Raw genomic sequence first — 25,914 nt, 5'->3', positions numbered from 1 at the left:
TTGGATGACAAAAGCTATACTTGAAGTCTTGAAAAAGAAAGATTCATACTATCATAAGTGGAAAAACAATCGAACTAATAGGTATTACCGGGAACAGTTTCGATGCTACAGAAACAAATCGGTCGCCATGATGAGGAACTCAAAGAAACAATACTACACTAATCTAATTATGAGACAGGAAGGAAATTCCAAAAAGATATGGGGAATTGTGAGCGATGTTGTTGGATTAAAGAAAAAAGAACATATCCTTCCAGACTTAATCTCAGAGGAGATGGCTGATACCTTCAATAATAATTTCGTCGATCGAGGAAAAAAACTGGTTAATGGCTTTCCTTCAACAACGCCTCACCTAGGAAGACCTATTGCAACAAATAATACCTTTGCTTTCCGGGAGATAACTGAAGAAGAAATGAGGTCAGTAGTTAAAAATCTGCGAGAAAACAAAGCTTGTGGTTATGACGGAATACCATCGAAGGTGCTAAAAGACAATATCGACATTCTTTGCACCCCCTTATGCAACATAATTAACCATGCGATGGTTAGCTCTCAGTATCCAATAAGCTTGAAGATTGCGAAAGTTGTGCCAGTCTACAAGACAGGAGATCCCAATGACCCCAGTAGTTACAGACCCATATCTGTGCTTAGTATAATCAATACTGTTTTTGAAAAATTAATATCCTTACAATTGAACAAGTTTCTGCTTGATAATAATGTAATCTGTGCTGAGCAGCATGGCTTTATCTCAGCCAAATCAACAACCACTGCTGTCACATCACTTTCTCACCATATTAACACTGCTCTTCACAAAAACCAAATTGCAATAGTAATATTCCTCGACATAAAAAAGGCATTTGAGTGCGTCTGTCACTCAGAGTTATTGGAAAAATTAAAATCGTGTGGTATTACTAATGCCTCTCTCCAGTTTTTTGATAGCTACCTTTCCGCTAGAAAACAAAAAGTAGTGCTGAGTGACAGACACTCCACACTACTACCTGTGACTTGCGGGGTCCCGCAAGGATCTGTATTGGGTCCTGTTTTGTTTTCCATTTTCGTGAACGACCTACCGCAGGCCGTTCAATTTTCAAAAGTCTTTATGTATGCAGATGACACTGCTCTTTTGTTCACATCTAAGTCACTCTTGGGCCTAGAAAATACGATAACGTCCGAACTGTTTAATGTTTCAGAATGGTTTCGTGCTAATAAACTAACAATAAATGTAGATAAAACTAAATATGTAGTATTCCACTCGAAGAGAAGAAACATTGACCCTAGTACGATTCACATATCTCTAAACAACGATTGTATTCAGCAAGTTTGTTCTTTCAAATACCTTGGTATCATCTTTGACCAACACTTGCACTGGCAAGAGCAGATAGATAAGCTATCTAAAAAGCTAGCTTTCAGTTGCTACGCGCTTACCAAGGCGAAAAGGTATTTCCCGTACACCATACTACGTTCCCTGTATTTTTCGTTATTTCACTGCCACACCAGCTACTGCTGTGAGTCTTGGGGACAAACGTACAAAACTTATCTACTTCCCTTACAGGGACTGCAGAAGAGAGCATTGCGTATACCGTAAAAACCCGCGTATAATACGAACCCGAATATAATACGAGGTGAAATTCTGGAGACGCGAAATGGAAAAAAAAAAGTTTTTACCGCATATAATACGAGAGAGAAAAAACTAGACATTTATTGAAATCGGACCTCACACTTCAATCACTTTCATCTTCAGCAGCGCTTTCCTCGGAAATTTCTTTGTCGGACAAATCATCCCACAGGTACTCATCTTCTGTGCCATCGAGGGCGTTTGAGATGCCGCACTTCTTAAACGAACGGCGCACAAGCTCCTCTGGGATGCTTGCCCACGCGTCCACAATCCATTTGCACAGCGTGGCTGGCGATGCTCGCTTCAGCCGCCCGGCCGGCGTCACTGCAGGCTCACCTGACCGCATCCATTCCGCGTAGCATCGCTTGACTGCGTCCTTGAAGGGTTTGTTGACACAAACGTCGAGAGGCTGAAGTTGTGAGGTCATCCCACCCGGAATCACAACAAGTTCTGTGCGGCAGTCGCTTAGCAGCCTTTTCACCGAGTCGGCCAAATGGCAACGAAACGCGTCCAGCACGAGGATGGATGGAAAGGACAACAGTGCACCGGGCCGTTTGCACCACACTGACTTCACCCAGTCGAGGACAAGATCCTCGTTCATCCAACCTTTTTCGTGGCATCTCACGATGACATTCTTCGGCAGCTCCTCACCTTTCGGCATTGTCTTGCGCTTGAAGATGACATAGGGCGGGAGCTTGCGGCCGTCTGCCGTGCACGATAGCATGACTGTAACCCGCGTCTTCTCGTTTCCAGTAGACCGGATACAAACTTGTTTAGAGCCTTTCTCATGGACGGTGAGGGGCGATGGCATGTCCAGGTAAACCGGCGTCTGGTCAGCATTGCCTATTTGCCCCAGCTGAAAGTTTTTGGTCTTTCGCAAAGAAATCACGTGGCGCTGAAAAGCCACCAGCAGCTCTTCGAAGGATTCGGGCAGCTTTTGTGAAATCGAGGTTCGCCGGCGTAGCGAGAATCCAGCACGGCACATATAGCGATGTATCCAGTGCTTGCTTGCTTTGAAGGCGGAGCTCGGAATTCCCTTTTCCCTTGCAAGCTCCCTAGCTTTTGCTTGCATAAGCTCTACGCTCACAGCTAGATGCGATGCTCGCTGTTCTCGTACGAACTCCGTCAGAGCGAGTTCAATTTCCGGGAATGCGCCATTCTTTGGCCCGCGAAAGCTTCTTCGCATTCCCTTGCACGCGAAAAGGGCTTCTTTCTGTCGTCGCCATCCGCGAATGCTTCCCTCGGTGACGCCAAACTGCCTCCCGGCCGCACTGTTGCCGATGTTTTCAGCAACTAAAATCACCTTTCTCTTAAAAGCAGCCGAGTACTGTTTCCGAGACCCTGGCATCCTGCTCGTTCACTTAAAGAAAAAAGCGTGCACTTTTTCGCGAACCGTGGTTTGCACGAGAGCACATGCGCTGATGCTGTGCGCACTCGACGACTCAACAACAAAGAGACCAGGGTTGCCAGGTCCAAAAAACAAAAAGTCGCCACAAAAATGGGAAAAGTAGCCAGAAAGTAGCCAACCAGAGGAAGAGCAATAAAAAGTAGCCAAAAAGGAGCCATGAGGCCATGCATGGGGCAGTAAATAGAGCGCTCACTGCAAAAAGACAACCAAAAACATTCGTTTAATAGTCATTTTATTCCAACGCTCGTGAAGAAACAAATGCCACTTGCGTCTTATAGAAACTAAATCACGTAAAAAAGATTTATTTCTGAAAAAAAAGAAACTGGCTGCGTAAAGGCCCGTTCACACTTGCGACTAGCAGCGGTCGCGCGACCGTTTTGGTCGAAAAGCGACAGTCGCAAATGGTCGCATCGGTCGAAAAGCGACTGCCGGGGGCCGATCGGGCACTGCTCGAATTTCCAGTCGCGCGACTACTAGTCGCAAACCATTTCTCCAATCAGCGAGGTCCCGGAGTACTAGATCGAGCACCTTCCCAATGCAATTAAAGAAAACGGCATCCGGAATTCAAAGGCAGGGAGAAGGATATGGCCTGGGAGGAGATTGGAAAGATATTCGGACTATCCGGTAAGTACTATGAACTTTTGAGAAATGGGTTTTTCACGCAGGCGCAACATTTTATATTGACACCGTCTATTCGTCGTCGGCGTTCTCGCCTGAAAAAGCTAAAGTGTCTGGCAAGCGGCTGCTACCGACGTTCGCTGCCATCGCCCTGCAGCTTTCCTACTCCCAACTTGCTTTTCGAGACGGCGACAGTCGCAAGTGAGAACATGGCTCCTCTCCTCTGGTCGCGCGACTGGTAGTCGCGCGACTTCTTCTAGTCGCAAGTGTGAATAGACCTTAAGACTGCGATATTATATAAACAGACATAAAACTAAACTGACCAGATAAACACACATGTTATCAGAAACTTCTCTGTGATGATTAGAAACAATATAAAATGCATAAAATTATGTCCACGAAAATGTAAGTATAAAATGTTAGTGGAGTTGGATGTCTAAAATAATGGCTACAAAAGGAGAACACGACGAAAGGAAACTGCAACCACTCAAGTGCGATGTTCAGGCCTGCCGTAAATAGTTGAGTTGACCTTCTCAATCATCGTTTGGGTTTATCAAGGATATGGCCAATGTGCAGGGGGTGTTCACACGATCACACACACTTCTTTTTGATCATGACTACTAGGCGTTGGACGGGAACTTTCGGTTTCTCAAGTATAATATTACATTATCGAGAGGCGTTTACCTTGCCTAAAGATATAGAAATCATTCTTTCACAGGTATACCGAGTATATTCGTAAGCTTCCTTGACACTAGTGCCTAATAATGTTCGGCGAATTGCGGTCAATGAATGGTTCGCATTGAAAGTGCGCAACTGTTTTTTTTTTGTGAACAAAGTATAAGTGCAAAAGCCACTTTCACACTGATGAGACAAACCTATGGACGGAAGATGCACTCATGACTAATTTATTGTCAGCGGGTGCACGCTAAATAAGACGTACTGCAAGCAAATATGCAGGGGCAAAGAAAAACATTTCGAAGCAGTTCGTGGAAAGCCTAGTTAGTGTGTTAGCTCTGTTGTGATTTTTATCTAAGTTTGGCTAGCTAGCATAAAGCTTTTACATTTGCCCTCAGTTTGCCATCTATAATGCAAAGTTTGGCTTTAAGTGCAGTTAAATAATTAGCACTAATTAATTTGGCTCGATAACTACCACAACTCATTTGCACTCAACCTAAGCTTTCGAAAGGTATATGACGATGCATATAGCTCACTAACGCTAACTAATATGGATTGGTAACTAATTCAGAGCATTTGGAGACATCCTAAGCTTTTCAACGGTATATGATTTGATCGTCTAGCTCAAAGTTTGGTTTTATACAAAATTAAATAATTAACGCAGATTAATGAGGATCACTAGCACAGTGCCATTACACTTGGCCTAAGCTTTCCAGCGGTATATGACTCGATGCTGCAGCGCAAATTTGGGTTTCAAGTGCAATTTACTAAATATCATTTAATTTCGCCCGTAGTTGTTCAAAATAAGGGTATAATTAACCAATGATCCAAACTCAAGGTTTATCACGTGACATATACTATGCTTAGCCAAGATTGCTTGAAAGTAGCGAAATAAACTAAGCGGCCGCTTTGACTTTCTCTGATCTTAAAGTTCGAAGCACCAGCCTGGGTCGTTTTCTCGTTTTGCGAAGTTTTACCGCGGTGACGGAGTTCACGCTCAAAAAAAAGATAAAAAAAAACCAAACACAGCCAGACAGAGGCAGTACTAGACCCTGAGCGCAGACCTGGCCTAAAAACGCGCGCTTCACTGACTGCTGCGGCCGAATGGCGGGCGCCAGGGAGAGAAAGCGTGTCGTGCGCAGAGCTCGTAGCCGCCGCGCCCCTTAGCCGCGCGAGGAGAATTGAAAAGGAAAGCGCGGCGCGGAGGAGAGTGTTGCTACTTTCAAATTATCAAGGGGTTTTAGCGGATGGATGTTAAGAGCGTCCCCTTTGAAACACAGTGGGGACAGTCGTCACCATGCAGAGTTAGTTGTATTGCAGCGCTACCGTTGATAGATTTGCTATCTCTCTATCTATAAAAACGAGCATCCTGAACAGCGCGCAAACGGGCTCGTTGGAATAGGCGAAAATTTTTCAAAGTAGCCAGAAAGTAGCCAAGTAGCCAACCTAAAATTTTTGTCGCCAGGCGGCTCAGAAAGTAGCCAATTTGGCGTAAAGTAGCCAAATCTGGCAACCCTGAAAGAGACGACACCTCGACGTCGTGGCCACTGCGGGGTGCGGCCACGTTAGGGCAACGAAGCCAAGCCGTAGCCGCACATCGATAACAAAGCCAAGCCGTAGCCACGCGGCAACAACGAAACCAAAACTTCTCGCAAAACTTTGACATTTTGGTTGGGATCCGCAAATAATACGAGGCGGAAATTTGGAACGCTGAAAGTTGGAAAAAAAACTCGTATTATACGCGGGTTTTTACGGTAATATACCGCGTATCTTTCGACTGCAGCAACAATAATTTATTTCTAGAAAATCGAGTACTTTCTTTAGAATCAATGCTTAAATACAAAATCTGTGTATTGGTAAATAACATCATTAATACTAGTATTCCTCTGCCACTTGATATTTTCTTGTTGCCATCTCGCAATACAAGACACGCATTAAATGGCAATTTCAACCTCCCTGCCTGCCACAATGTGTACGGAGAACGTTTAGTACAATTTTCTGGAGCAAAACATTGGAACACGTTGCCTATTAATGTAAAACTTGCAGGTAACTTTAAAATGAGTTGTAAAATGTTCTTTATTAACAGCCAAGGAGAGTTATGATCCCCTCCCCCCCCCCCCATTTTTTTTTTTTGTGTGTGTGCGCTTGCGTTTTGTATTAATTGCCTATGAATTGCTTGCTGAAAAGTATTTTTCTCCGTGCCTGTTGATTCTTTTTGCTTGTCTGTTTGAGTCGTTTTTTTTTGTATGTTTGTGTGTGTGTGTGTTTGTATGCGCTCATTACGGCTGCCTGACCAAGTTTATTCTGCACTGGACCGTCTACTAGCCCCCCGGCTATCGGTCCAAATATTCTTTATGTATTTCGTTTCCTACAAATAAAGATCACTTTGATTGATTGATTGACAGTACCTCGAAAGCACAACATGGTCCAGTACAAGGCCAGTGTACAGTTCTATAATGCAGCCAACTGCAATATTTGAATTGTGGCCAAGCGTTTTCCATGTGCCATCAAATATCACGTCTACATTTCCTGTTGGGTTCAGGAAGTCTTTGTATAAGTCCTTCACCACTTTGACACTTGCTGCTTCTGTAGCAGTAGCAACTGCCTGGCAAGCTTTCACCATGGTGTTCATGTGCCCCCTGAAAGTTTTGTGGTGAAGTCCTCGGTGGGAGAGGTTCATTGTTGCACAAAAATCCGCTAGGGCAGTCACTCCCTTCCCTATACTTTGTATGCCTTTCATCGCCCACAGATTTACTTCAAAGGGTGTGATGCTAGATTTCCCGGGCACTCGTGGTGACGAAAAGTGCCGCTCGGCGAAATCGCAATTCGAACATGTGAGCACTAACTTCACAGCTAAGCCATACTCTCTTCCGCTGCATTTCGCGAGTTGAACACTGGCCATCCCACACTTGCTGCAGCTTGTGGATGCAAACAGCTTCTTCAGTATGCTCATATCAACAATTATATACTCAGTGCCGCGATCGTCGTCTACACTTACTGTGCTGACGTTCATCAGCTCGAACTTGCGGGAAGTCGCGGACTTCTTCGCCAATGACGTCTTGGCGTTATCTGCACATTTTTCGCGTCCCGCGCACTCCGCCTCCGTAAAAAACACTGTGTCCAAACGTTGAACACGCGAGCTCGGTTTAGCCGCATCCGTCGGCGCTGAAGCGACGTGCGGAAACGCCGAAGTCGTCGTTAGGCTTAGCTCAGCCGGCTGGGCCGCTTCCGACAACACAGAATTTGAAGCGACTCGCAGAGCATCAAAAGTCGATATTTTCGACGGGCTAAGTCCAGGCGCATCCACTGGAACCGCAGACACTTGTGGTAACACCGAAGTTGACGCCGATCGGCACGGTCCAGCCGCGGCGTCCACCATCGAAGCTGACATCGACGATGTCGGTCCAGCCGCATCCATCGGCAAAACTGTGGTCGACGAGTTCAATCCAGCTGCATCCGCCGACGGCCCTGCAGCTTGCGGCAACACCGAAGCTGTAGTTCTCGATGTGGCACTCTTCTTATTCCACGCGCGTCTCCTTTTGCCGACTGCTTTTCGCGTGCTTGCTTTCAAGTGCGCGTCCCGTGCCATCGAGACACACGGAACAGACACCAGGCAGGCAAATACACACGAAAACAATAACTTCGAAGCTAAGAGGAGCGAGTTAATAGTCAAAATATTTACAGGAACGATGAGAAAAAATGCAGAACGAGAAATGCTAGGAAACAAAGAGGAGCGCAAAAAATCACGTGCCAGCGGGCAAAAGCAGACGACGAAGAGTCGGCAACGCGGTCGCGGGAGGTGAGGCATGCGTCAGGGCCAATCAGAGGGCTGCGCCTCGGAGAGCGCGCGCTTTACCCAATCAGCGGCTGTCTCGCGACGATTCACCCCTTGCGGACGGATGCCGAAAGCTCCGCTGTGCGAACACCTACAGCCTGTTGAGAGACGCCAGGAGAGAGAGCGGGAAACGAGCTTTCAAACGAGACCAAGATGGTGCCTATCGGTTGGCGCCGCGCGGAGCTACGGCGGCTTGAAAATGGTGCAAATTTTCGCGTTTGGCGTTCAATTTCGGCTCACCGACGTTTCTAAATTGCCGTTTTTTTAATACTTTGAGTAGGAATTGAGCTATAATATTTTGTAGAGGCATAGTCGGGACATTGAAGACTTCAAAACAGCAATTTTTAAAAATTGCCATTTTTGACCATTTTTCGCGATTTTAAGACCCGCGTCCCCCCTTAAGGATCAAACTCTTGTCAAGATCCGATGATTACTAACAATGCTTCCTCCAAACAAAAGATCAGTTTTCCTTAATATATTTGAAACTACTTTATATTAGGTAAAAATAGTTTGCAGTTTTGGAATGGAGCATGAGAAAATGCACAAGAGGTGCAAATCTGGTGCAAATCCTCCGATAAATTTAAAAAATGGTCCTGAGAGGAGTATCTCCACTTGCTTTAGGGCTAGTTGGTTCATACTGAACAGTGGAACGGCGCGAGGGCATGAACACAGAAAAAGAAGGATAGAAAGAGCGCCTTTCTATCCCTCTTCTTTTCTTGTGTTCGTGTCCTTGTGTCGTTCCATTGGTTAGGATTTTAAGTTGTCCCCCTACCCCTTCCTCAGCATTTTTGGTGCGGTTTTGAGTGCCAAGGAAACAAGAACGTAAAAAAAAAAAAGCTTTCATCCTGTATTGTCACCTTTTTGTACCTGTAGGCAGGAGTAAAAATTTAAATGGAGCAAAGGGACTGTGCTGCATAGCTATTTCAGTCCATTAGGGAGATTCATGCTGCCGGTAACCGGTACAACCTGATGGGCGAATTGGTCTTGGACTTTTACTAGACACTGCAGCAGCAAAACACAGGTGCAAGCAGAAAGGCCCAATCCGGCACTAACCTGCACACAGTGACAAGTTTTCGTGGTGGTTTCGTAAGCAAGCTCGTACAAATTTGAAACTCTATTTCCTCTAAAAGAGAGCTCTGATCGTATTATGATCCTCTCGAAGGATGTGTCTGTAGGTATAACTTTGCACATTATTGGAGCATCTCAACATTTCAACGGTGTCTCTTTATTCTTCAATTCTTTGCAGCCCCTGAGTGGCCCACCGAAGCCGGAGGAAATGGTGCTGGCCCCGTACAAGGGGCTCTACTACCGAGCAAGGGTCGAGGTATTCAACGACAAGATGGCCAAGGTAAGAATATCTTTACTTGATGTCATTTTCCACATTTGCCGATTGATTTTTCGGTCCCTTGAGGAGTCGAGAAAGCTTCCAGAAAGAACAGGCAGTCTGAAAATAAATTGGCGCTGGGCACAGGTAAATCGCTCCTCCCACTTGACTACTTCAGCGCCTTTTTTTTTTCTCTCTCTGCCAGGTTTTAAAAAAAGCTGAAAAAGTGTGGCGGTGGTGGCCATGACGACTGTCTTCGTGGTAGTGGTGGAAGTCATCTGCTGCGTGCGTTTTATTTTTTTTTTTAATCAACGCTGTCTTGCAAGCTCCAGCAGCCATCCAAAGTTGCAATGCGTATTGGAGTTGAAACACAAAGCTCTCTTGGAGGTCGTGTCATGGTCTGACTCGAGCAGCATCAGCATTCGCAGAGTGCGGCCATGGTTGTGTTTAGTTGGGACACACAGTGTATTGCAAAATGAAGTAAAACCAGTCTTTTTTGCTAGTTGGCAACGGGCACTTTTCGATGCACTGGGCAGATGCAGTTTTTCTTTTTTTTTTTCTTCTCCCCTTTACACTTGCGCACCGCCGTCTCGAAGTGGACTCTTGTCGTGGCAACCAGCGCGCTAGCTTTCTCGCTTACAGCTACACGCAAGCCGTGACATATGGTCACGTGATAGGAGCACGGTCGCGTTTACTGGTTCATCTTCCATGATGCAGCGCTTTGTTGTTGCCCCACCTCCATCAGATGCTGGCATGATGGAGGAGGGAAAAACGGTCTGCAGGAGTGAGGCCTAACTAGAGTGTGCTATGCTTTATCCTGACGGGTGCGTGATAGCTTGCAGCAAGTTGCAACTTGTAGGAGTATCAAGGATGCATCCTGGTATCGAGGATGCATGCAACGCAGGTTCGAGGTTGCAGAAAAACAAAATGGCAGCGATGTTATGGCAGTTTTTCGTACCTTTTGACCTGTGATCGAGAGAAAAAAGTCCAGAAAATCGAACGGAAAAAGTTTCAAACGTCCAAAATTTTGGTCGATGTTATACATTGGATTTATGGAGCGCGTGATGGTGCCGTGACAATGCTGTCGCAGAATCCAGATAGTGAAGCAGGTCCTGAAAATCGTCCTTCCGAAAAATCGGTCGGCGACTGTAACACTTTTTTATTTTCCTGGGATGTTGTTTCAGTGCACACCCTGTTCAACTTAAATGTAGTGAACCTCCATTTAGTGAATTCGTCAAACCCCGCCGGGGTGGCGCAGTGGTTACGGCGCTCGACTACTGTTCCCAAGGACGCGGGATCGAATCCCGGCCTCGGCGGCCGCTTTTCGATGGAGGCGAAAAGCAAGGCGTCCGTGTGTTGTGCGTTGTCAGTGCACGTTAAAGAACTCCAGGTAGTGGAAATTTCCGGAGTCCTCCACTACGGCGTCTCTTATAGCCTGAGTCACTTTGGCACGTTAAACCCCACAAACCAAACCAACCAGCATCATCGGAAGACAGTTTTTTGTGGCTCACCACCTCCAGATTGTGTCATCTAGTTCCATCAAGCGTGTTGCAGCATGCGCATGAACAGCTGATCTTATCCGCGGCACCGCGCACTGAACTGTCGCTGAGAGAGTGGCCATGTTGCCGTTCGCTTCGGCGAACATTACTCTTTCTGGAAAGTCACTGTGAACTGCCTCCACATGCCATTATTCATTGCTAAAGAGGCATTTTATACTCTCTTAGGTCGAACGAAAGAGCGCACGCGAAGATAAATGCGCTTGGGACGGAAAAACAAAATGCCAGCAACTGCAGGATGTCGATACGGTTTTGGCTGTCCGTTCACAAGCAGGCACGCACGCCACTTGTTGCCAGACTGTGCCTCAAATTCTGCTAAATGCTGCTATATAAGACGAGAGGTGACTTTAGCTTGCATTTTTCTTTAGAAAAAATCTCAACATATATTCCGGTTTATACGGTATGTCGCTGGCCAGTCCATTCCAGGCACTGTTGACCCGTTGTGCAACTTCGCTCATGCGCACTTCAGCTGCTCTGTCTTCTAGTTTTCCTGTTGGCACCACCGATTGTAGAGTGCGCCGATGCAGCCTTTGATTTGCTTGTTGAGCGCCACATCCTGTAGCTGAGGAATGGCTGTCAGTCTGCCCAGAATGGTCACCAAGTCTCATCAGACGTCCTGCCCCGCTGTGGTGGTGCAGTGGTTAGGGCGCTCGACAACCGGGCTTGAGGATGCGGGATCGAACCCCGGCTGCAGCGGCCGCTTTTCGACGGAGACAAAAAGCAATGTGCCCGTGTGCTGTGCGATGTCGGTGGACATTAAAGAACCCCAGGTGATCGAAATTCCCGGAGTCCTCCACTACGGCGTCTCTCATAGATTAAGTCGCTTCGGGACGTTAAGGAGGGAGGCTACCCTTGAACACTAACTTTTTTATTTCTTGAGATATTTGAATGAAAGTTTCAGGGTAGGCTTATGTACAAACATTTGAAGAACTACCAAGTTTTATGGAGCTGGGCTCATTGGTTCTCAAGTTAGAGGAGTATATCAAGATGATTTACATAGGTCCCTTGGGGCAGGCCTGGAGAATTTGCAAAACGTGCTGGCTCTATGAAATTCGTTATGGTCATTCCTGGATAGTTTCCCCAGGGCAAGACAATTCCCTTTTTCCAAATTTCTTCGCTGAAAAATTGTAGCACAGTCCCAAAATCAGTGTTATTAATCAGACCTGCTTTAATGAAATTTTAATTGTTTGTCGTTAATTTCATACACAATATCTTGAAAAAAAGAAAATTGTCTTGCCCTCAGAAATTTATTGAGGTATGGAATGAAATAAATCTCATGAAAATTTGATGAGCGGTTCCTGATGTATGCCTGTCCTAAGCAGCCATACTAGGTAAAAAGTGATTCTGAGAAAATAGCCCTATAAGGTTGAGAGGACGCTAACATTTTTGTTTGTCAAGATATCTCTGAAATTCTTAGGGCAGGCTCATAGCATGGACATTTGAATAACTATTTAAGTTTCATAAACCTGTATACGCTGGTTTTCAAGTCACCGAAGTAACCAGGCCTGTAGAATTTATGGAATGTGTTGGCATTGCGAAATTCATTAAGGTAATTTCTGGATAGGTATCGCGGGGCAAGACTAGGGGCTTCCACTATAACAGATGCTAGGACGCTGTAGGTGTCGATGCAGTCGCAGGCAGCGTGCCTCGCCATGAGGACGGCCTTCGCTTCCATGCACTGAACGCATGTCGCATCTCGAGGCATCGTGAGCGACCACGCAACGTTTAACACTTTGCTCGAAACCGTTCAGAGGGCACGATGAGAGATCGTAAATCCGGCGATCGCAAAAATGGTGAAAAGCGAACAGAACGCACGAAGTACAAAGACAGCTAAAAAAGACGGCAGAGATCTGAAGCAAACCACGCCTCGACCGCACCGCCGTCGCCGCCGCTGAGGGTGGCTGAAGAAAGCGCAAGTATTCATAAACAAAGACCAAGATGGCGGCGCTCAGTTCGGCAGGAGAGGAATGGTGTGTGCGCGAAGTTTGGGAATTCTTGGCACTTGCTCACTGCTCCGCGCGGCTGCCGCCGCTTGTTATATAATATAATTTCGAGTATTTCTATGGTAAGTTCGGCATTGATAATTGCAGAAAGGGTAGTTTATAAGACATACAGTCGAGTCCACTTATAACAATATTCAAGTGCCACGAAAATTTTATTGTTATAACCGATAATTGTTATAAACGGTTTACACGAAAAAAGCATAACAGCTGCAAAGAGGGGTGACGGATGGCAAGTGACATGCGAGCTCCGCCGAGGCATCGTTTTGGTGGCCCCGAAAAGGGCTTTGTAAAAAATATGAGAAGGTTGCCGCGGCTTTTTCTCAGCTTGAGAAGTCCCGAAGTAACGCTGAGGGGAAGGGAGAGAGAGAGAGACAAAACTTTTATTTAAAAGCAAAGGAGATTGGGGCACGCAGGCCCTTGGGGTGAAATCGCCAAAAGCATCTCACCACATACATCTCACTGGCTTGCACGAGAAAACCCCATGTCCGTCAGCTTTGCTTGCCTCGCACGAAGCTTGACGACATCCTTCTCCATGGCATCCAGATACACCACGTAGTGCAGCGGAAGGTCCCTTGCGAAAACAGAGCTTCGGAGGGACTGAATCAACTGCAGGGCCTCCTGCGAGGACAATGTTAGGCAGCCTGCCCTACCGCGTCATCGCTGCCGTCGTCGTTGTCAGTGTCTTCATAAGGCGCCTTGTCAATTGCGCCCTGCCCCCTGTCAAGCGAGGACATTTTTTTGTAGAACTTCTCAGCAGAGCTGATGATCGTCGACACCGTCAGTTGCGATAGTGCATATTTCTTAATCAAGTAACACACTTCCTTACCTTCTTTGTAGTCCTTCACGATACTGCACTTCGTCTCCAAATCGATAGCCGTGCGCTTTCTTTTCACCGGAAACGTCGTCCGATAATCAGCGGGCTTATCAGCTATCTTCTGTTTCGTTGGCGATTCAAACGAGACGGAGAAACCATGTGGCCAGGAACATCAACGCAATCAACTTGCACTAAGAACCATATCCATTGACTGAACAACACTGTAGCTGAACTGCGCAGAATGAGGGGCGAGCAAGCAGATCAGCGCCATCAGCGCTGTCGACGCGTTGGCGAAGTCCATTCGTGTTTCGGAGGGTGGTGCGGCGTAGAGCTATGGGCACAGCCCATTTGTGTCCCGAGGGGTGGAAGGGCAGCGGGAGAAAGGCGCGCGAGGCTGGCAATGCGGAGAAGGCCAGAAAACAGGTTTTATTGTATGAGCGCGCGGCGGGGAGGGTGCAGCAGCTGGAATTTTTTTTTTTTTTTTCTTTTCAGGGATTTCACATTCCACTACTTTTTGGCACGAGCACTCAGGCACCAGACTTCATTGTTTTATAACCGATAATACGGAATGGGGGCATTGTAGTAAGCGGGTTATTTTACCATAGAAAACATAGAAAAGTGAACGATGCAGCTGGTTTTCATTGTTGTAACCGATATATTGTTAAAACCCGTATCGTTATAAGTGGACTCAACTGTACTACCGGAATATACAATCTTCCAAAAATCTACTGTTTCGCGATTTTTTGGTTTTCAAAGGTCGTGTCCTCTATTAAGGGGGGAGGCTACCCTTGAACACCAACTTTTTTATTTCTTGAGATATCCGAATGAAATTTTCAGGTTATGCCCATAGTACACACATTTGAAGAACTACCAAGTTTCATGGAGCTTGGCTCATCGGTTCTCAAGTTAGAGGAGTATATCAAGATAGTTTACATAGGTCCCTAGGGGCAGGCCTTGAGAATTTGCAAAATGTGCTAGCAGTGTGAAATTTGTTATGGTCATTCCTGGATATTTTCCCCAGGGCAAGACAATTCCCTTTTTCCATATTTCCTCTCTGGAAAATTTTAGTACAGCCCCAAATTTAGTGTTAAAATTTACACCTGACTTAGCAATATTTTAATTGACTGCCCCTAATTGCACATGAATTATTTTGAAGAAAATGAATTGTCTTGCCCTCAGAAATTTACTTAGGTATGTAACAAAAAAAACCTCATGAAAATGTAATAAGCGGTTGTTGAGATGCGACTTTCCCTAGCAGCCACACTCTGCAAAAAATTGATTCTGAGAAAACAGCTCTCAAAGGTTGAGAGAACAATAACTTTTTTGTTTCTCAAGTTATCATGGTGAAATTTTCAGGACAGGCTCATGCCATTAACAAATGAAAAACCACCAAGTTTCATAGAATTGTGCATGCTAGTTCTCAAGTTACAGAAGCATTTCAAATTGGTTCGAATAGGTCCTTTACATCAGGCCTGGAGAAATTGCGAAAGGCACTGGCATTGTGCAATTTGTCATGCTGATTCCTAGATAGGTTCCTCAGGGGAAGACAAAGCCCTTTTTCTAAATTTTCTTGCTGAAAAATAGCATAGCACTGGATTTTTTGTTATCAATTAGACCTATGTTGATTAATCAAATTAATTATGACGAATTCCAGACATAATATTTTGAATGCATGGGCTTCCCTTGCCCTCAAAAATTTATTCAGGTACAGTCGAGCCCACTATAACGGCCCCACTTAAGACGAACACTCGCTTATCACGAACAAGTCAGTGCGACCGTCAAAATATACATTAGGGCTATGGCGCTCCGTCTCGGCTACAACGAACATCTGTGCGACTAGCCGATCGGCTGCAGCGAACGCCTTGGTGCCGCGGACCACTTTCCACATGCTGAGATCCGTCGATCCTGTGCTCTGCAAACCGCGACAATCGGCATTCCTGATTCCCCCGCGGCATTTCGCCCAAGGCATGATGGGCGGCGCAGACGCAGCAAGCGGCTTCCCGGTTTATCTTTCGCGGCTTCCCGGTTTATCTCTCGCGGCATCTCGCCGGAGGAACGAGGAGCGGCCCAAACGCGGCAAGGACTTCCCGGGTTATCTTCCGCGGCATAAGCGCCGAAACGAAAAAAAAAGAAAAAAGAGCTAACGAAGTCTGCACTGAACGCGTGTCGCATGGCGTGTCGCATCTCGAGGCATCGTGAGCGACCACGCAACGTTTAACACATTGCACGAAACCGTTCAGAGGGCATGACGAGAGATCGTAAATGCGGCGATCGCGAAAATGGCGAAAGGCGAACAGAACGCACGAATTACAGGCAGCGAACAACGACAGCAAGCAAAGAGTCGTAACAGATGACGCAGGGAGGTAGCCAGCGAAGACCGACGTGTCAGCGGCCGCAGCAGCCAATAGTAGTCGCCCGATCTCCTGCGTTCTCGCGGAGCGCGCGCTTTGCCCAATCGCAGCCTTGAATTCGAGCGCGGGAAACTTAAAAACCGCCATGAGGCTCCCAATCGGAAGCAAGCCACGCCTCGACCGCGGCGCCGTCGCCACCGCCGAGGGTGGCAGAAGACAGCGCAAGAATTCACAAACAAAACAAGACCAAGATGGCGGCGCTCAGTTCGGCGGGAGAGGAAAGGCGCGCGCGCGAAGTTCGGGAATTTTCGGCGCTTGCTCGCGGCTGCCGCCGCTTGTTAAATAATTAATTTCGAGTATTTCTACGCCGAGTTGGGCATTGATAATTACAGAAATGATAGTTTATAAGACATACTACCGGAATATATAATCTTCCAAAAATCGACTATTTCGCGATTTTTCGGTTTTCAAAGGTCGCGTCCCCCCTTAAACCTTGCAAATCGAACCAAACCACCTTTTTGACAACCTTTAGCCGCTGCAGAGGACAGAGCGAGACGCATGCTGTTATAAAAGTGATGGCAGTGAAAGAATTTAGCACATGGTATTCTTAACAACAAAAGGAGCTAGCTGGCTAGCAGCAGTTTCCTAATTTTTGTGGCCATTTTGGCATGTCTGTCGTCCTTGTCACCTCGTTTAAGTCCTTGGGCCTTTTGCGTTGCCATCTTTTCTTAATTCTCTTGTCGTGGTGCGATTTCTCTGCCTCTGTATTGTCGGGCATAACAAACGCCACTGCCTACTTTCACCCTTGGCAGGTATTCTTTCTCGACTATGGCAACACGGATGATGTCCCCCTGACCTCGCTCAGAGAGATTGACCCAGACAGGCACGTGGAAGTTTTTACCACGCCAGCTCAGGTGAGCATTGCTACATATGTGCTTGCTGTTGCTTGTGTTCGGAGTGAAAGAAATGAAACTGTGTTTATTAAACTTAATAATTACAAAATTAGGTCAGCATAGCCACAGCGATCTTGTCTCGTTTGTGTCCTACACACCGTCTCTCCTTCTTTGTCTGGCGCAGCGGCGCCGCACGTGGGCGCACGTCCTCTTCTCTTGTCGTCTGCAGAGTCTCTCTCTCCATCATTCTCTGCACCTGCAGACGGCTCGGGTTGCAGATCGCAGCCTGACTCTCAGACCGGCCCTTATGCAAGGTGTCGTCTTTTGTCAAGAGTTGGCATTCACACTTGGTTCTTCAAGCTTGTAGTGTTGTCAGTGTCAGTGTCGGCATCAATCAACTTTTTAAGGTTAAATTCCAAAGGCAGTACCAGAATGGATGTTAAACGGCAATCACGACAAGATGCCGACTGGGTGGCTCAAGAGGGCACCGCTTATGACTCTGCTTAGATGAATTTTGTCCGCGTGGAACTCCGTGTCTATGGACATCGCATCCCATAGTTTCGAGGTGACCAGGATTTCAAACAGTTTAAACGGGTCTGAAGACGACAATTTGTGGGGTGAACTGGCACCAGAGCACTGTGCCAGCTCGGAGTCAGAAGGCTCTGCGAATGACTATTGAATGGTAAATAAACACCGCACATTCATTCATTGATCTGTTTTTACTTTTAAAAAAAAAAAAAAATTTGTATGTTGCGTGAGTGGGCTGCACCCTGAAAATTGGCCCTTGAAACTGGACAAAAATGTGCAGCCCTTACGTGCGTTTATACTGTGTAACTCATAAGAACTTATAAAAAACAGTAACTTATAAACACAAGGGACAGTAAATTGCAAACGCAAGCAGACCTGAATGCAGTGACACTGAGTGTGTATGCTAGGGGGAGGTGATGGCTTGCGCAAACAGTTGATTTTCATTCTTCATCTTCCCCTTTCAAAATGGAACTAGCACTTTAATTTCGGGAGCTTGAGGGTTTTCATCGGTGATTGTCAGTCACCTCAGAAACCATCCTTCAACGCTGCTAACAGTGCAGGGCTTGTATTTTTTGCCTTTGCAAGTTTATGCGTGTGTGTGTTCATGCATTTGCATGTTTGAACTGTGTCTGCATGCTTTGTTTGTCCTGTCCTCAACACACTGAGTGTCTGTATTGTTCACTTCACTTGGTTTTGTATTGACAGGCAGGGAATTGACAGGGTTAGTGACTGAAATCAATTCTTTCAGAGATTGGCAGCCTAAATCTAACAAATTGTGACGGTCACGCAGACCTTATTGGTGCTGTACAGGTTTTCATTTTAAATTCTCATCCGAGCTGCATGAAGGCTCCATACTGACCTGATTAACCCCATCCTGCACGAGCTCAGGTTTACAACTGATAATGTCTTCCTTTCCCCCCCTTCTATGACCAGGCGATTGAGTGCAAGCTAGCAGAAGTACGCCCTTCTGCCGTCACCAGTGGCAACGGCCAGTGGACGAAGCAGGCACGGGAGTTCTTCGCGAAATTGGTCACGGGGTGCTATCTTGTCGGACGGGTGAGTATGACCGTCATGTTGTGCTGACGTTGTGGAAGCGCCTGTAATGCTCTTTAACGAGCACTAGGCACATCATATGTCATATACACTGCAAAAGTATGCATTTTCATTCCGGGCACAAAATTTCCTTGCCGTTCTGGATTTCCAATGTAGCCAGCACCACCGACTTCTTGAGAGAAGCTCTGTACACTTTGAAAAAAAAGTTTGACAAGTCACGTGCGCAATCGTCGACGCCATGCTGCAGGGGATTGTTCTGAACGCGTGAGATTTGCCATTACTCCGTAAGGACGGACTACCAATCAGCACGTAGATATATTTGCAAATCCTGGAGTTCATGGTGGTCCTTGCAACCCCTTGATTTTTGAGAAACCCTATAGAGTAGAACCCTGCTCATACGTTTTTCACGGGACCGTAAAAAAAAAAACGTAACAGCCGGGAAACGTAAGAGCTGGGAAGGACAAATTGAAAAATGACTGGTGGGCAAGTGCCGTGTTGCAGTGCCATGTTGCTCTCGCGGTCATTGCAAACATAACTTCTAAGAAGGTCTAATGCCGCTACAGCTAAAGTGAAGGTAGGTTCAGGCAGCGGCTCAACCTCCTCCTCTTCGTCACCACTGTTGTGCGCATCGACATACTTAGCCGCGATCTGGTCAATGGTCATCATCTCGGAAGTGACAACGGCGTCGTCTACAGAAACATAATCGCTGTACACGATCCCGTAGGCGCCAACTGCTTCCATGGCCGTGTCGAGTTCGCAGTCCTCGGTGCTTACAGGTTCAGCTGCGCAGTCTACGTCGCCGAAACACTTCGCAGAACAGTTTTTGACCGTTGCGGCAGTGACAGCGCTCCATGCCGTAGCCAAATAGTGCATGGCATCAAGAACTGTAATGCCAGTCGGCTGCTGCCCGTGATCCACTGAGGCCAGGGATCGCTTCACTATGCAGTTTCTGTAAAAATGCTTGACGTTTTTTATGATGCCAGCATCCAAGAGTTGAAGGTGGCTTGTTGTGTTGGCCGGAAGGTACACCACCTTGACGTTCCGCAGCGACTTAGTGTCCTTAGGATGCGCAGAGCAGTTCCCAGCTGTTACGTTTTTTTTTTTTTTTTTACGGTCTCATGAAAAACGTATCAGCAGAGTTCTACTGTATTGGCAAAGGCATCTTTTTTCTGTTACTAAACACAGTGTCACTTGTAAGTCTTTAAACTACTATGTCAGAGCCTTGAAATTTTTTTTTTTTAACTGCTACAAACCACGAAATCTGTCTTTTCATATAGAGTAGAATTTCAGGGGTACAAATCTCTTGAGGTCGCTGGAAATAAGTGTCAGCAGGAATTTGTCTCATTAAAATCTAATCAAACTCGCTTAATTTATCGCCCTATTTATTTTTCTGTCTCTTCTGGTACGAACTTTTAACTCATGTAAAACTGGTTAGCAGTTTTGAGGCAGTGATGTGGCAAGTAGTCTGTATGCTAGAGGTTCTGGGCAACCTGAACAGAGCTTATTGTCGATAGATAGAAATTTATTTATTGTATGTGCTGGGATACTTGCGCAGCTTTGCATCTGTTGCACCTTCAGAAAGTGTCATAATTTGCCAATTTCAATTGCAGAGCAGTTAATCTGCCAGTTTTTGTTTGTTTTTTTATTATTCCTTTTATGTATTTATATTGCAGGAAATATTAGTGAACAAAACCTCAAAACTTTATGGCTTCCTTTTGAGATTCAAGTGCCTGGGCATTCCGTGGTTAGGATATGGGGTTCAAATTTTTGTTCACATCATTTCTTTAGTGATGTCATTGGCATGGCAGTAATAAGCTTGGCTTGCTGCATGGGATTTGCTTGTATCCGTGTGTCTCATAAGTGCAGTTGAACCCACTTTTTATGTCTGCTTGCCGAGGAAATGTGATTGTTAATATAGCTGGCAGTTATTACAATTGGGTTACAGTCGAACCTCGGTATAATGTACCTCAATTTAGCGAAGTTCGCAATGTAACACAATTTTTTTATTTCCCAATCTCTGCCCTATTGAAAACCATGCACTTTTTTTTTTTGCAATTGAACGAAGTAATTTTATGCCGCACTTTCAATTTCAGGAAGTCCTCGCGCATCGCATGCATGTACCAGCAGCCATACTGAAAATCACATTAGAACAAAAAATTGCAGCTGTGACACACCGCATTTTGTATTTGCTCCCTTTACGCGCCAGTTCTGCCGGCAGTCTGGAATCTGTGAGCGAAACAAAATGATCCCGCCGTGCCATCTGTCATGTGTGTACAAAACCAGTGGTGTGGAAATTTTAGAATATGTCATGCCATGATGTCTCTGGCCAGTCGGAACGACAAAGCTCTAACCGAAAATACCGTATTATGCGGGAAAATTTTCAAGCAGATGTTTTGGAGTGCTAAAAGCAAATTTAGATAGGTGTGAATCTGGATTCTTAGGCCAGCTATTGTAAATATAACCAAAATATTACTTTCAAGCAGAACATACCCGTTATAAAAGTGCAGGGTTGCCAAAAGCACTCTATTTGCCGCACGCAGGCTCATCATCACTCCCTGCGTTTCATGGTATAATGATCACAGCAGACCATACAGTTTTACTCTTGATCAGAAGCTTGATCCGAGTTCGTGTCGACACTGCAACCGCCGTCTCCAGTAGCGTGCTGTGCAGAACTCGTCGACGCCGAAGTGCCTGCTGGCAGCACGGTTGCTATGCGTTTAGCCCTCTTTTTTTCTTTTCTTTTAAATTCTCGGTAGCAGAAGTAGGATTTGTACTCATTTGCAAGTAAATACGGTACACGTACGGGAAGCTGAGCAAAAGATAGCCGCGCCCAAGGTAGCTGCACCAGCATGAACGATGCGGTCATACAACTAATCTAGTTCACTATAATTTGGCGGCGTCCCTTTTAAAACTCTTAGATCAGCTGATCTAGGGACTCATATTAACTCTATTGACTGTTGTCTCTGCTTAGAAACATTTGGTGATGGTGATGACACCAGTGGGGACTTCTGATGGCAGCTTTGAGTACTAGGCGCTGTGCTTGCTCTTGTGCGCAGGGAGAAAAATTATGTGTTCTCATCCATTTGCTATCACTCATTATATGCTCCTGATGTGCAGAATAACACCCGAGGCCCTAAGTTCCCATCTAGGTACTAGCAGTGTTCCAAGAACCTGTTACTTGGTATGAACTGGTATGAATATCAGAAAGCGCAAGCTGCAGACCTCGGAATAAATGAGGAGGTTAGCTGTTACTGTTAAAAGTTAATTATTACATTTCGGCTGACTTGGTGATCGTGAGTGAGTTGTTGTATGTTGACCACCATTTGTGACAATACTCTTTGAAGGGAAACACTTTCAAATGCCTATTTTTTAAAAGTCACTAGCTGTCGAGTGAAATACCATGCGTAGCCAGATGTGGAAAGATTGAGCGACCATTACATTATCCCGTTTTCTGTTTAGGTATACTCTGTGGTTGACAAAGTTGTTCGAGTGCATCTGGTTCTACCCGATGGTCCGCAGCTCAACATCAACGATGAACTTGTGAGGCTTGGTCTCGCCGACTACTGCGAGGAGAGCTTCGTATCCAAGGTGGGTGTGTGTCGCGTACTAGGGGTCACCCAGTTCTTGTTTCTTTTTTTTTTTTTCTTAATGGCAATGATTTGGTGTGGCAATCTAACCGCAAAGGGTGCCACATGTGGTACTGTAATTTGAAGGGCTCTTGCCCACAGTCTCAAGATTTTCCTGGTGTTTAAAGGGACAGTCCACTGTCGGACGCAACTGTAAATACATAGGTACAGTCTTGGTAAGAGGACAGTAACGAGGGCGGAATTCGCTTAAACAAGTCCCACCCTCTTTACTGGGCGGTAAAGCCAGTCACTACGCACGAAAGGGGCTGATAGAGCCCTTCGACATGACTTCATGCAGAGTTAGTCCAAATAGGAATCAAAAGCAGATACATATATAACGCATATGATGACAGAATTCTGTGAGCAACTGGCCACAATGACATTCGGGTCTACAGATATGTAGCGATGCTTTACACATACACCACCTGTAGCAGTTGGTATGGGATAGCTTTCACTGGCTGCTTGTCCAATGGCTTCACTGCAGAAGGGGTTGTAGAAATCGGTTCTATGCTCATTTCGGTGTTAGATTGTTGGGTTTCTGATCGAATGGTGACAACATTGTCTTTTACAGTTAAACCTTGATTTAACGAAATCCTCGAATAACAAAGTATTGTGGTTTTCACAACTTCGTGTCTGTAGAACACCATGTATTTTCAGCCTCAGTACAGTAAAAGCTCGTTAATTCGAACTTCACGGGACCGGGAAAAAAGTTCGAATTATGCGATGTTCGAATTATCGAATGGCCTCGAAAAAACGGACCAAAACCGTTCGTACTACGGTAAATGTACCGTATTTAGTCGCGTAACGAACTCGCTCACATAATGAACCCACCCAGCCCTGATTTGTGCCTACGAATCTGAAAAAAAAAAATAATAATAATAAAGGCGTCAGTCGTTAGCGCGTCCCTCCGTTTCGCGCCTTCACCGTCCACAACGCATTTCTTGGCAGTGCGCCAAGATGCTGCGCGGAGATAACGGCGTGTTTATCTTTTGACTTTAGCTCGGGTAGGGAGGAGGAAAGCGAACTTGGCAAAGTGCCAGCGCTTGTCCGGTTGTGCAAGCCTCCTTTTCAGTATGTTCGCTTTACCATGCTATGAGCGACTTGGGCGGGCGGCGCCGTCTACTGCCACTCCAATCATCGGAATGAACGGTGCTAAAAGCCGGCGTCATGATCGCGGCTGACTCGCGAGCTTCCGTTGACGGAAGGATGGCTATCGAAAAAAAAAAATTAACCCATAGTGTCCGTCCAAAATCATAGCCTTTTATGGGCATTGGCTGGGACCGCGCCGACAGTACTTATCCCTGTTTCCAAATTAACAGGGTTGGAATTAACGAGTATTTAGTTGCGAGCTACGGAGAAGAGAGAGCAGGCAGCCGCCGCCGCGTGGCCATGCACTGACCTTGCCGCGGCCGCGTCCCCTCCCTTCAATGCCGCCGGCCGCCACGCCGGTCATGGCGCCATTTAAGTTTTACCCACTATTCCATGGTTTTACCTGGCTCCTTATTCTATCCCCGTTTTGGACGTGCGCAGCCTCTAATTATGCCTACCGATCGCGGAGGTGTTTTTTTACTTTTTTTTTCCCGCCTGATGTGCGCCAAGCCGCCCAGACGCGGCGGCGCGTAGTTCGAATTATCCGTAGCGGAACCGACTCGCGTTCGGATTAACGGGCTTTCTTATACACAGATCTCTATGGAGCTTGGCCGGACCAAGTAGTGTAGTTCGAATTATTCGAAAATTCGAGTTATCGAGGTTTGAATTAACGAGCTTTCACTGTATAAGGGAGTAAATTTTATTGCACTTTCAGTGTAGTGACACTTCATTGGTGCCTCGAAATGAACTAGTGGGAAAAGTTGTGCTGCGAGCGCGAAAGGTTGAGCGAAACAGTTACCAAAGCATGCACCAGGGGCCAAATTACGAACCACTCTACAATTGAGAGCGCTCTAAAACGCCCGCCCCCCTTAGCCGCCGTCGCCATCTTGAAAAGTTGCGTCACGGGATGCTGCGATTGCATTGTGGAAGTGAAAAAACAGAGGACGTCATGCACCTAATTATTCCCGTGGTTATAGACTATTTTTGTAGAGCATGATGAAGCGGTCTAAAACGTTTTAGAGCGAAAATGGCAGCGACGTCCATGGTGGCTGTGGTGCTTGAAGCGGCAATGCCGACTTGAGCAATGATGGACGGTGTGTGAGAATGCGTTCTACTTGTCCGGCGAGCTGTTCTGACGCCTATTTCGACTTGAAAATGCGAAAGCGGAATGGTCATGCAAAGAATTCGCCAATGAAGTGCGATGGAGCTCGCAGTCAAACGCTCTGTCGGTACCGCGACAGTAAATATCACGCGCACTCCGATCTCTTCTTCTTCTTTTTTTTTTTTTTTTTTCTTTTTTTTTTTTTCTGGAGGATTTTAAGTTTTCGCTGATCATTGGCCTGTCATAACCAACGGGAGCAAGTGTGTGCGTCTAATGGCTGAACTCATCTGCAAAGATGGTGCACTGAAGGGTAGGCGTTCTTCAGTGCACCCAAATCAGAATGCGGCGGCGAAGGCGACATACATTACAAAACAAACAAAAACGAGCGAGGCTGGTAGTGTACGCTCTGCCACATTGCTTTTTCCTATGCTCGTTCTAACTGAAGAATTTGTGTGTAAGACTTTCGTTTGACCATAAAAGTTTATCTTGCTCAACGGAGCATGCTCCGTGGTCAATCTTTCTTTTGTTTCTGTTTCCTAGAGAAAGATAAACAGAGCCCCGATTGCACTCCTTTCGATCAGATTTCTCCACACCTTTAGAACCACCACACAGTACCTTGACTTCAGACGATGCGCAAAAAGCAGGAACTAGTTGTGGAATCACCTGTTTTACTGAAGGGCATCATTTGTACGGTTTGTTTACCTCTGCCAGAGTGCCCTAATTGTGACAGAAGTTACCCACGAGACCATTCAATTGCAAAACTGTAGCTGCTTGATTTTTTTTATGACGAACTTGAATTGCAGCGTCTTGAAGAATTTCAATCAATCAATCATTTATTTCAATAAAATGTACAAATTGTATAAAATGTTGAGCCAATAGCCGAAGCTAGTTTAAGCATAAGTTAATTTATTGACATAACTAAATCTATAAAAAAGTTTAGCAAACAGCTCCTTGATGTGAGGATAAACCTCTTGCCGTGAAAATAAACGACCCGGGGCGGCACCCTGTTGATCATTGGTTGATTCCGCGTTTCCTCACGGGTTGACGTCTTGCCGAGGCATCGTGGTGTCATCTTGATGTCACACTCTAAAACTTGAGAGCGAGGCCCGTAATTCTGCATCAGAAAACAGATGAAGAGAGCACAGTGCCTGCTGCGCCATCTGCGGCAGCATGAGTGAGGGTCGTGACCGTAGTGTTGGAGAAAACCACTAGGTGGCACGAGCCTCTGCGCAACATGCAGCCAGGGAGACAAAACACAGTTCTGGCAAAATGTCAGTCGTTTGCAATCCTGCCCGAACTGGGCGCCGAATGCTGATGATGGTGAATTTCCAGAAAGATATGTCCGTATCATCCCCATCACACGCATAATAATAATACAATCGAACCTCATTATAACAAAGTACAGTAAAAGCTCGTTAATTCAAACATCA

At 46.0% G+C, this 25,914-nt stretch overlaps 1 protein-coding gene across 3 annotated transcripts in view; it reads left to right on the top strand.

Moving 5' to 3' along the window:
- The window catches only part of spn-E (tudor domain containing 9 protein spindle E), a 153,491-nt gene that overhangs the window by 82,100 nt on the left and 45,477 nt on the right, over positions 1–25,914 (top strand). For all 3 annotated transcript variants that reach the window (XM_084582928.1, XM_084582930.1, XM_084582929.1), the window contains exons 24-27: positions 9,392–9,493; positions 17,006–17,107; positions 18,548–18,670; positions 22,127–22,255. In XM_084582928.1, coding sequence (XP_084439054.1) covers positions 9,392–9,493; positions 17,006–17,107; positions 18,548–18,670; positions 22,127–22,255 — 456 coding nt within the window. The remainder of the gene's footprint in view (positions 1–9,391; positions 9,494–17,005; positions 17,108–18,547; positions 18,671–22,126; positions 22,256–25,914) is intronic.

The sequence above is a fragment of the Amblyomma maculatum genome, chromosome 10 (assembly GCF_055883805.1).
Source record: "Amblyomma maculatum isolate TAMU_Amacu chromosome 10, ASM5588380v1, whole genome shotgun sequence".
In the NCBI taxonomy this organism is placed as follows: domain Eukaryota; kingdom Metazoa; phylum Arthropoda; class Arachnida; order Ixodida; family Ixodidae; genus Amblyomma; species Amblyomma maculatum.
The sequence above is the reverse complement of the archived record's forward strand: the minus strand, read 5'-3'. Positions and strand labels throughout refer to the sequence as shown.